The sequence below is a fragment of the Microtus oregoni genome, unplaced genomic scaffold, assembly GCF_018167655.1.
Source record: "Microtus oregoni isolate MIOR12 unplaced genomic scaffold, Mior012 000086F_ref0000336, whole genome shotgun sequence".
Classification (NCBI taxonomy): domain Eukaryota; kingdom Metazoa; phylum Chordata; class Mammalia; order Rodentia; family Cricetidae; genus Microtus; species Microtus oregoni.
The window spans coordinates 3,462,833-3,472,647 of record NW_024544552.1 but is presented as its reverse complement, the minus strand read 5'-3'; the positions used below and the strand labels follow the sequence as shown (position 1 = coordinate 3,472,647).

At 42.8% G+C, this 9,815-nt stretch overlaps 1 protein-coding gene across 1 annotated transcript; it reads right to left on the bottom strand.

The window, feature by feature from the left end:
* Nucleotides 1-553: 553 nt before the first annotated feature.
* Nucleotides 554-9,359, bottom strand: LOC121442013 (intelectin-1a-like). The gene is made up of 7 exons (XM_041643450.1): nucleotides 9,302-9,359; nucleotides 7,858-7,950; nucleotides 6,966-7,213; nucleotides 6,486-6,644; nucleotides 5,629-5,749; nucleotides 4,750-4,853; nucleotides 554-706 (listed from the first exon to the last, which is right to left on the bottom strand). The coding sequence occupies exons 1-7, from the start codon at nucleotides 9,357-9,359 to the stop codon at nucleotides 554-556; spliced, it is 936 nt and encodes a 311-aa protein (XP_041499384.1).
* Between the last annotated feature and the right edge of the window lie 456 nt (nucleotides 9,360-9,815).

Below are 9,815 nucleotides of genomic sequence, written 5' to 3'. Positions count from 1 at the left end.
CTCTGTCCAGAAGTCCCTGCTATACCTCCTGCCTAGCTATTGATCATTTAGTTTGTTATTAAACCACTCAAAGTAACATATCTTCACACAGTGTAAAGGAATATTCCACAACATTTTCCTGCTACTGAGTTTCCTCACCCAGTCTTAATATGAGGGGATGTGTCCTGGGAAGCCTGCCCTTTTCTGAATAGAAATGGAGTAGGATTGGATGTAGGGGAGAGCTGGATAAGAGAGGGACTGGGAGGAGAGGAGGGAGGAGAGGCTGCTGTCAGGATGTAATATATGAGAGAAGAATACATTTTTAAAAAGGGTTTTGCTGTATCAGGATTCCCAGTCCTAATAACCCAAAAGAATCAAACAGGGCAGCAGAAACCCTTTGGAAATCTCTTATCTCTGCCCAAAAGAATTCACAATGACACCCAAGCATGGAATAAACATAATTTATTCTCCTTTCCCATGTCATTAGCATTCTAGCTACTAGGCAATATTTTTTTTTCTGTGTATGTGAGTCCACAGACTGGAGAAGATGTCTGGGTCCCACACCACAAAGTTTTCAACGATAGAACAGAAGCACAGCTGCTTCAGTTATCTCCCGGCTACTGCTGTACCCACTGTGAGTTCCGTATCCATTCCAATCAAATGCAGAGAAGTCACCACACTGCAAGGGGTCACCTTCTGGGAAGTATCCTCCTCCACCAATGCAGTGCTGAAAAACAGGGGGAGGAAGTAGCAATGAGAGGTGTTCCGGTTTGAATATGAAGTTCCCTATCAAAAGGTGTTATATACTGAAGACCTGGTCCCCAGGATAAGTAATATTCAGAGGCAGCACTTTGGGGAAGGGACTAAATATGAGGACCCTGCCTTCTTCAGTTAGTTAATCACTAATGGAGTCACTGTTTTGGACTATTTGAAGATGGTGAAGCTGGGGATGGGGTGGGGTCACACTGAAGGAGTAAGTGGCATATTTTGAAGAGCATTTCCCCCTGGCCTTTACTGGTCTTTCCTGGCTCCTTGCCACTATGAAGTGATCTATCTTGCTCTGATATGACTTTCTTACATGATATTTCTACTTCACTACCAATTTAAAAGCAATAGAGCCAAATGAACATAGGTTAAAATCTCAGGAACCATCAAGCTAATGAGGCCTTTTGTTTTAGTTAGGGTCACTATTACTGTGATAAAACACCATGACCAAAGCAACTTGGGGAGAAAAGAGTTTGACTCATACTGTCATATCACTGTTCATCGTTGAAGAAACTCAGTGGAGTTCCTGGAGGCAGGAACTCATGCTGAGGCCACAGCGAAGTGCAGTTTTATGGCTTGCTCCCCACGGCTTGCTCTGTCTGTTTTCTTACAGAACTCAGGGCCACCAGCCTAGGTCGGCACCACAATGGACTGGGACTCCTTCAATCGGCAATAAGCACATGCTCTGCAGGCTTGCCTACAGCCTGATCTCATGGAACAATTTCTTAATTGCTTTTCCCTTATCTCAGGTGACTACAGCTTGCATCACGGTGTCATAGGTCTAGCCAGCACACTTCCTTCCATATATTGCTTCTCTCTGGTGTTTATCACAGAAGCAAAAACTGACAAGTTCAGTGTGACTCTTTGTCTCTCATCAGACTCTCTCTTTTGGCAGTATTGACCTATTTGAACCACAACCCCCACTTCCATTGGTTTTAGTGGCATCGTTATCTCTTTCTACCTTTCCTTCGACTTCTCTGAACCTTTGTTCTCAGGTTCTCTGGCAAGACTTTTTCTTCATTGATTCCTTAAGTGCTACTTCTCAGAGGGACACATTTACGACACTCTTTTTTTTTTTTTTTTTGGTTTTTCGAGACAGGGTTTTTCTGTGGTTTTGGAGCCTGTCCTGGAACTAGCTCTTGTAGACCAGGCTGGTCTCGAACTCACAGAGATCCGCCTGCCTCTGCCTCCCAAGTGCTGGGATTAAAGGCGTGCGCCACCACCGCCCGGCCATTTATGACACTCTTATACTTTGTGTTATCCCTTTAGCTTTTGTTATGGACAATTCATTGAAGGTTTAAAATCCTTTTCTCCAATCCAGATGTTTCTTAAGTTTAAGACTTAAAGAATGGACTGCCAATTAGAATCACTACTCAGGTTCTTCACATTCCACGTGGCAACAAACAAACAAACAAAAGCCCAATTACTTACAACCACACATAACTTAAAAATGGGGATTTTTGTTGGGAAATTCTTTGATAGTTTTGTCATTGTGAACATCATAGTCTGGGCTTACACAAGCTAGAATGACTATGATGCTTGTTGACAATTCAAATCCTGTGGGACCACCATCACATTCAAAGTCCATCAATGACCAAATCCTGTGGGACCACCATCACATTCAAAGTTCATCAATGACCAAATCCTGTGGGACCACCATCACATTCAAAGTCCATCAATGACCAAATCCTGTGGGACCACCATCACATTCAAAGTTCATCAATGACCAAATCCTGTGGGACCCCCATCACATTCAAAGTCCATCAATGACCAAATCCTGTGGGACCACCGTCACATTCAAAGTCCATCAGTGACTGAAGCATGTAACACTGGGGCTGTAGAGATAGCTCTGTGGTTAAGAGCACTTGCTCCTGTTGCAATTGACCAGGTTTGGGTCCTAGAACTCATATGGGGCTCACAACCGTTGTAACTCCAGTTCTAGGGTATAGAATGCCCTCTTCTGGCTCAAGGGCACCAGGAACTCAAGTAACACACACACACACACACACACACACACACACACACACACACACATACATATGTGCAGGCAGAACACTCACACATATAATATAAAAATATCTGAAACAAGACAAAAAAAATCTCATCCAAATAAGCTAGTAACACAGGGGCTGATGAGATGGCCCCAAGGTTTAAACATCTTATGACACTATCAGAGAACCAAATTTAAATTCCCAGCTTCCTTATCAGATCCCAGCACTCAATCAAAAGACTTTATCTTCAGTTTCCAGGGATTCACGGTGTCCTTTTGAACTCTGTGATCGATTGAATACACATGCACACACATACAAATGAGTTCAAATAAGTGTTTTAGAAATCCAGCATAATATGACTATATATCCCTACTTGATCACAAACATATTCAGCATCCAGACATCTTGGCTTACCCTATGATGTTAACCACCTCATATGCAAACTATGGAATTATTCAAAATGACTTCTCCTAACATTCTCTGTGTTAAATTATTAATAAATTTAAAATATTTGGAACTTATTAGTGTTCACCCTTGCTCCAAATATCCACCACACTTCATCAGACTCTCATTTGGACCATGGAAGCCATCTTAATGCATATTTCCTTATGCTTAGATTTTCCCCCAAGAGAATCTGTCATTGCTAGGCCACAGTGTCATTTCTGAAAAAAAAAATTCTCTGAGGAGTGGGTGGGGGATGGGAAGAGAGGAGGTGGGGGGAGCAGGAAGTACGGAGGGAGAGGAAACTGGGATTGGTATGTAAAATAAAAAAGATTGTTTAAAAATTAAAATAAGAATGCTTAAGTCAATCTTATGTACCCATAAAACATTTAAGTGGTGCTCATCCCTTATACAGTCCAAAAACCACTGGTGTGATGTAAAGGTTGTTTCCTGATCTTTCTATAAACACTGGACATTTCCAAAATGAGTTCTTCCTGAATCCCACATCCATTTTACATACTGAAATAGAAGCAGCTTGATACACTCTCAACACCACATGCTCTTCCCATTTCATCATTCCACATCCCCACGGTCCACCTTGACAAAAAGATGTCACATCTTGACCAGGTGAAGGACACGCTAATGACCGAGGAATGAATGGATACTGAGATCTTCAGGATCGCCTTCCAAGAGCTGACAACCCTTTTCTCAGATCGTTACTTTAAGGAGGTCTGGATCCCAAAAGAACATGCTATATTTCTTTTTGAGACAGCGTCTTACTATGTAGGCCTTATTAGCCTGGAACTCACTTTGTCGACCAGGAAGACCCCAAACTCACAGAGATCTGTCTGTCCCTACCACCTGAGTGTTGGGATTAAAGATGTGTACTACCATGTTTGGCCAGAACTTGCTAACTTGTTACAGCCTTCCCTATGGCCAATGTGCCTTTGCCACAAATTATTAGAAAGAAAACAAAACAGTATGAATCCAATTATCACAGGCTCAGGGAGGCATCAGATTGCTGCAGGGGATCTTAGTGCACCTGCCTTGGCACTTAGTTGCTATGCCAACATCCAACAAGAGAAATTCTTTGTGATAGGGAGGAGAATGACCTGGGTGAGGTTTACCAGATGTCCAGGACTCTCCTAGTCACTACTTAACACAATGAAAATCTGTATAAACACTGGAAAAGGTTAGATAGAATTTGTTTAACACTAAAAGCTAAATCCTGGATGGGGAGTGACTCTATAAAAATCTCAGCCCCAAAGGCTCCCACAGGACTTCCTGAATGCAAGTGTCATCCTGACTCGAGGTAGCAAGTGTTTTATTCTAAAAGCTAAACAGTCACAGTTCATTAGAAGTTTGTAATGTTGACTCTGGTTTTCAACAAGACAAAATATCTGTATCTCCAAAGAAGCTCTAGTTCCTGAGACCAAATATGGTACAGGAAAATGTCACATGTTCATAAAGGTGCACACACTAACATGGCAGTCTCCCATACTCAGTATTCACAGATACACACAGGCAACTTAAATCTTATTCATGTACTTCTTTGGTCACTACACAGACTCACAAACTCGGTGTTACATCCAGTGACCTTCATCCCAGCACACAAGGCATTGGCTGCTCCCTCATTATTAAACACTCTGAATTGGACGTAGCCTGCAGTGAATTCATCTGAAAACAAAAGACAGGAAACAGCATTCAAGGAAAATTCTAGAAATAGCTGTGAGACGAGGGTTTGGTAGTGCCAGGATATACAGCCTAAAATATCAGATCCGTTAGGGAAGCCTTACCTACTCCTGTTCACAAACCACAAGAGCCAATTGTTAAAAAGGTCCCCATCTGCCAGAGCTTGAATGGAGAAATTTCTGATATGGCAAGGTCTCTACTGAATATCTCCCAGGGTTTGTCACAGCAGTTGGCAAGTGCATTCATTTTGGCCCTGTTCACATTGACATTGCTAACTTTTCTTTAAAGCCTTACATTCCAAGAATAAATAAGAAGAGCTTCAAATTATACAGAACAGGCTTAGCATTCATAAAGGATATGTGTCATGCTTGTATTGATATCAAACACCCCTCAAAACAAAAATAAAACACTATTTTTTTCCTGTTGTTCAGCCCTGTGCACATGCACCTGGTCTGTTTCTAAGAAACCTCTGACTGATAATGAGGTTGCCAAGAGTAGATTCTGGAACCATGCTTCCCCAGTGCAAATGCCAACTCTCTTGCTTATGCCCTGTGATCTCAGGCAACTTCATGGACTTCAGTGCTCCAGTCTCCTAATCTGTAAAATGGGTTAGTGATAGTTGAGAGCCCAAAGGCAATCAACTGAATGAAGCAAAACACAAACTCCCACAGAAGAGAAGCAGGCTGTGGTGGATGGTAAATGATTGCTACTTATCACAACTGAGTGTCCTGCAAAGGATTCAGTAGCATTAGAGACTCACTCTGGCCACTGGGGGAGTAATAAGAGGCTGTCTTTTGAGCATCACCGAAGTCATAGAGCACAGGTATTGCTGGACCATTATCGGTAGAACACTTCCCTCCATTATATTTCACCGGGTACTTCTACAAGGAACAAAAGAATCTGTTGTAATAGGTGCAGCGGGCCACTTCTCACCACCTGGCTAGCTTTACCTGAAATAATTACAGAGAAACTGTATTCTTTTAAACACTGCTTGGCCCATTAGTTTTAGTCCCTTCTTGGCTAATTCTCATATCTTGATTAACCCATTTCTAATAATCTGTGTAGCACCATGAGGTGGTGCCTTACCAGGAAGGATCTTAACCTGCATCCATCTTGGAGAGGAGAATCATGGCGACTCTGCCTCACTTCCCTTCTTCCCAGCATTCTGTTCTGTCTACTCCACCTACCTAATTTTCTGTCCTATCAAAGGCCAAGCAGTTTCTTTATTAATTAACCAATGAAAGCAACAGATAGACAAATGACCCACTTCCATCAAGAATCCACTAGGTAAGGATGGCAGCATTGGCACTCACAGGAACATTACCATCTACAGAGAAGTAACTGTATCTGAGATTATTTCCCAACTACTCAGATAAAAAGGAATCCTTTCTTTTGTCTGTGTCTCTCTGAAACTCTAGACCCCTCCCTCCTCTTATCTTCTCTTCACTTCCCCTTCCTACTTCTCTACTCTCTTTTCCACACACCCCTACTCTTTGCCACTCTTGGCTCATTGCTCTTTAGAATAAGGGAAATATTGAATACAGCCCACTGAAACTCAAACACCTGCCTTTCTCTCCACACCCATGAAAAGCAGCCTTGGTTAGCAATCATAAATACCTGGTACAGACCAAACAGATTATGGCCCATGTGCTGCAAGAAACCATTAAAAGTGCGGTACCGCAACAGGGATCTGTTCCTCCAATTTTTCAGGGGACTATTGTTGGGCACATGCCAGATGCCCAGGTTCTCAGCCTGGATGTCGAAGTAGCCAGGGTTCTGGAAAGCAACCAACACTGAGCCTGACCAGACCAGGAGATTTCACTAAGCAAAAGACCCTCATGCACAATCTCTAGCAAAGCTGATATCTCTGGGCTCCAGGTGGACAGAGGGACAGCCGTGCTCAGATGCCCCCATTTGCAACGGCAGTGGTCCCACCACCACCACCTACTTACCGAGAACCTTGCTTGGAAGGATTCAAGGTAAGTACTTTTCACTTCTTTGCCCATGTTGAAGGACAACCTTCCCACCCTCTCCATGGCATCCTTGAGCTACACTCACATCCTCACGCTTTCCCAAGTGACTACAGAGTGTACCAACCTTGTAGTCATCACTTGTGGCCCCCTCTGCAGTCCCAAAGGTGTTGTAGTTGGCCCAGTTGCCATCCCCCTCTGGGTAGTCTGCTCTGTTGCCTTGCTGACTGGACCAGCGATCGCCCACCGTGCACTTCTCACCCATGTTGTTCTCGTGCACACTGGCCACCAGGGTCCATCCACCACCAGCAGTGGTCATGTCACAGAAGGTCTGGTAGATGGTACCATTCTTCGTGCGGAGGAAATAGTGGCCGTCTGTAGAGAAAACCAGTCCACAGTCCTCCTGTTTTCAGTCTTATTGTCCATCTCTGCTTTTGGAATGGCTCTAAGATCTACCTGCAATACCTGCATATAGATGTACATGTTCCCAAACATAGACATGTGCATCTATGTAATAATAATAATAATAAATATGATGATGATGATGATAAATCTTTTAAAAGTAAGTTAACTCTTCTACAGCACATATGAGCCATGAAGCATTCTCAGATACTCAGATGAGGTAACAAGAATTGTCAGGTTCATAGATATAGGAAACGGAGCAGCAGCTCACAGGAAATATAGGAATTTGTTACTTGGTGGCTACAGAATTTCTATTTAAGAAATGAAAACTTTCTGGAAATGGGTAGTGGTGATTCATTCCATTGTGAAAGTTTTTATTGCCCCTGAAAACTCTTAAAATGGGTTAAGTGTCAATTTTTAACCCCTATGTATATTTTGTAACGTTTTCTATATATAAATAAAGCTGTTCCAGAGGACAAAATCCAATTTTTTATCTGGGTTATGTGTCTGCATTTCTGAGACAGGGTCTCCCCAGGTTGACTTGGAGATTTCAGTCCTTCACCGTAGGCTCCCAAGTGTTAGGATCACAGTGTGCTCTTTAAATGTTCATCACTCACCTCGTGCCCCAGTGACCTCCTGCTTGATATCCTTGCAGCTTCTGAACAGAGAGGAAGACACAGGATTGGCCCGGCTGTTGGTGTCCAGGTTCCCTTTAACAAGAGAAGATGCAGAGTTTCACACTCATGGGGCACCCAGCCTCCCCTGTCATTCATCCTAAACTCATTCCATGACTTCTCAAAGTCTCCCTCTGAGAATCAGCAAGATTTCTAAGTAGGAAGAAAAACAAAAGATTTGAAGGTGTGGAGAACTTGGTGTCTAAAGTCCTGAAAAAGAAAAATAAAGTGATGTTCAACTTTGCAGGTAGGAGAAATGCAGGGAGACTAATGTCCCTGGAGCATGGGTCATGAGGTAGACAGTGCAGAGGGTTGACCAAGAGACCATGGAATAAAAAAGCCTTGTAATCTTCCCTCAAAGTCATCTGAGAACCTAGAAGTGTAGAAGCAAATAAGAACATTGGGGTGAGAGCTGCTCAGGTGTAAGTAGCTCCATGTTTCCCAGTCAAGTATTTTTGGATTGTATTTACTGTGTCAAGCTTCAGCTCCCGATTGCCTCATATCAAGCTGAAAAAAGACTGCCGTGTGGAGATCAAGTAAGATAGCATTTAGGGACTTGTCTTTTCCCTTAAAACTGCAGTGAAGAGGAATTACATATTTTAAAATAATGTTGAGTTCTTGTAAAGAGCAGACTCGAAGAAAACATTCTCCTGGAACAAACAAGACTGCCCACTTGGCACTGAAACCCCAGAGCAAAGATCCCAAGCATAGGGAGTGAGTAGGATGGGACAGTTCTTGCAGCAACTCCCTAGAGCTACAAGTACAGAATCTGGACCAGGACTAAACTTGATAATCTCATTGCCACTGGCCAATTCCTTCAAGAGGCAAGCAGTACCCAGCCTATATCTCTGTGTTGTATTTACATGTCCAGGAACACACACACACACACACACACACACACACACACACACACAGAGAGAGAGAGAGAGAGAGAGAGAGAGAGAGAGAGAGAGAGAGAAACACACACGTGTGTGTATATATACACACAATTAAACAAATAGAGGCATTTAGTTTTGTAGAATGTGTGAATGAGGATAATTGGGAAAGATTAGAAGGAGAAAAAGAAATAGGAAAACAATACAATTATATTTAATTTTGATTTTCATTAAAGGAATGATTGGTCAAGTTGTGGTGATACACATCTTTAATCATAGCACTCCGGTAACAGAGGCAGGTAGATCTCTAAATTTATGGCCAACCTGGTCTACAGATGGAGTTCCAGGACAGTCAGGGCTACACAGAAAAACCCTGTCTCAAACAAACAATAACAAATGTATAATCCCTCGTTCTCAGAGACCCAGGACATGGAAGCAACCCCATCTAGTGTTGATTTCCTTTTAAACTAGAGGGTGATCTGAGGAATCTGGGGTCCTGTATTAGTACTCACCTGAACTGCAATTTCTGGTGACCACAATGAAACACATCAGGAAACCAAACTTTATCATGGTCATCTAGAGAAAGGAAAGAAGAAGGTCACTCTCTATCCAGACCATCGTTATCCTCATTATAGTCTCAGCTCCTGTCTAGTCCCACTTAAAGGCTTCTTCCTTTCCTTTAAACTCCTCGCATCTCTGGGCCCTAAAGCAGACCTGAACTGGAGTCCACTTTCCTTCTTCCACTGACAAAAACTACCTTCCCCTCCGTACTTGGCCAGAAACTCAGAGTTGCCTGTTGAGTTGAGGTAAGCTTCTCTCTCCTCTGCAGAGTGCCTAGTGTGGTCCAGGTGAGGCTCTTGTCCTTTTATGGGAAGAGCCTGGTGAAAATAGCCCAGACTTTATTAGGCTCCCCCTTTCCTGGCAGGATGCCGCTGCAGGGGCAACTTTTATTTACTAAAGGAAAATTCTTTGTATAGTGATGACTCATAGAATTAAAGGCTCAAAAAGACATATGTAGAAATATCA

Excerpts from the sequence above, each read along its gene's own strand:
- LOC121442013 (XM_041643450.1), bottom strand. The coding sequence starts at position 9,359 with ATGATAAAGTTTGGTTTCCTGATGTGTTTCATTGTGGTCACCAGAAAT. Across the intron at positions 6,645-6,965 it reads CCACAAGTGATGACTACAAG|AACCCTGGCTACTTCGACAT; the intron begins GTTGGTACACTC and ends GTTGCTTTCCAG. Across the intron at positions 707-4,749 it reads CTGGATGTAACACCGAGTTT|CACTGCATTGGTGGAGGAGG; the intron begins GTGAGTCTGTGT and ends CCTGTTTTTCAG.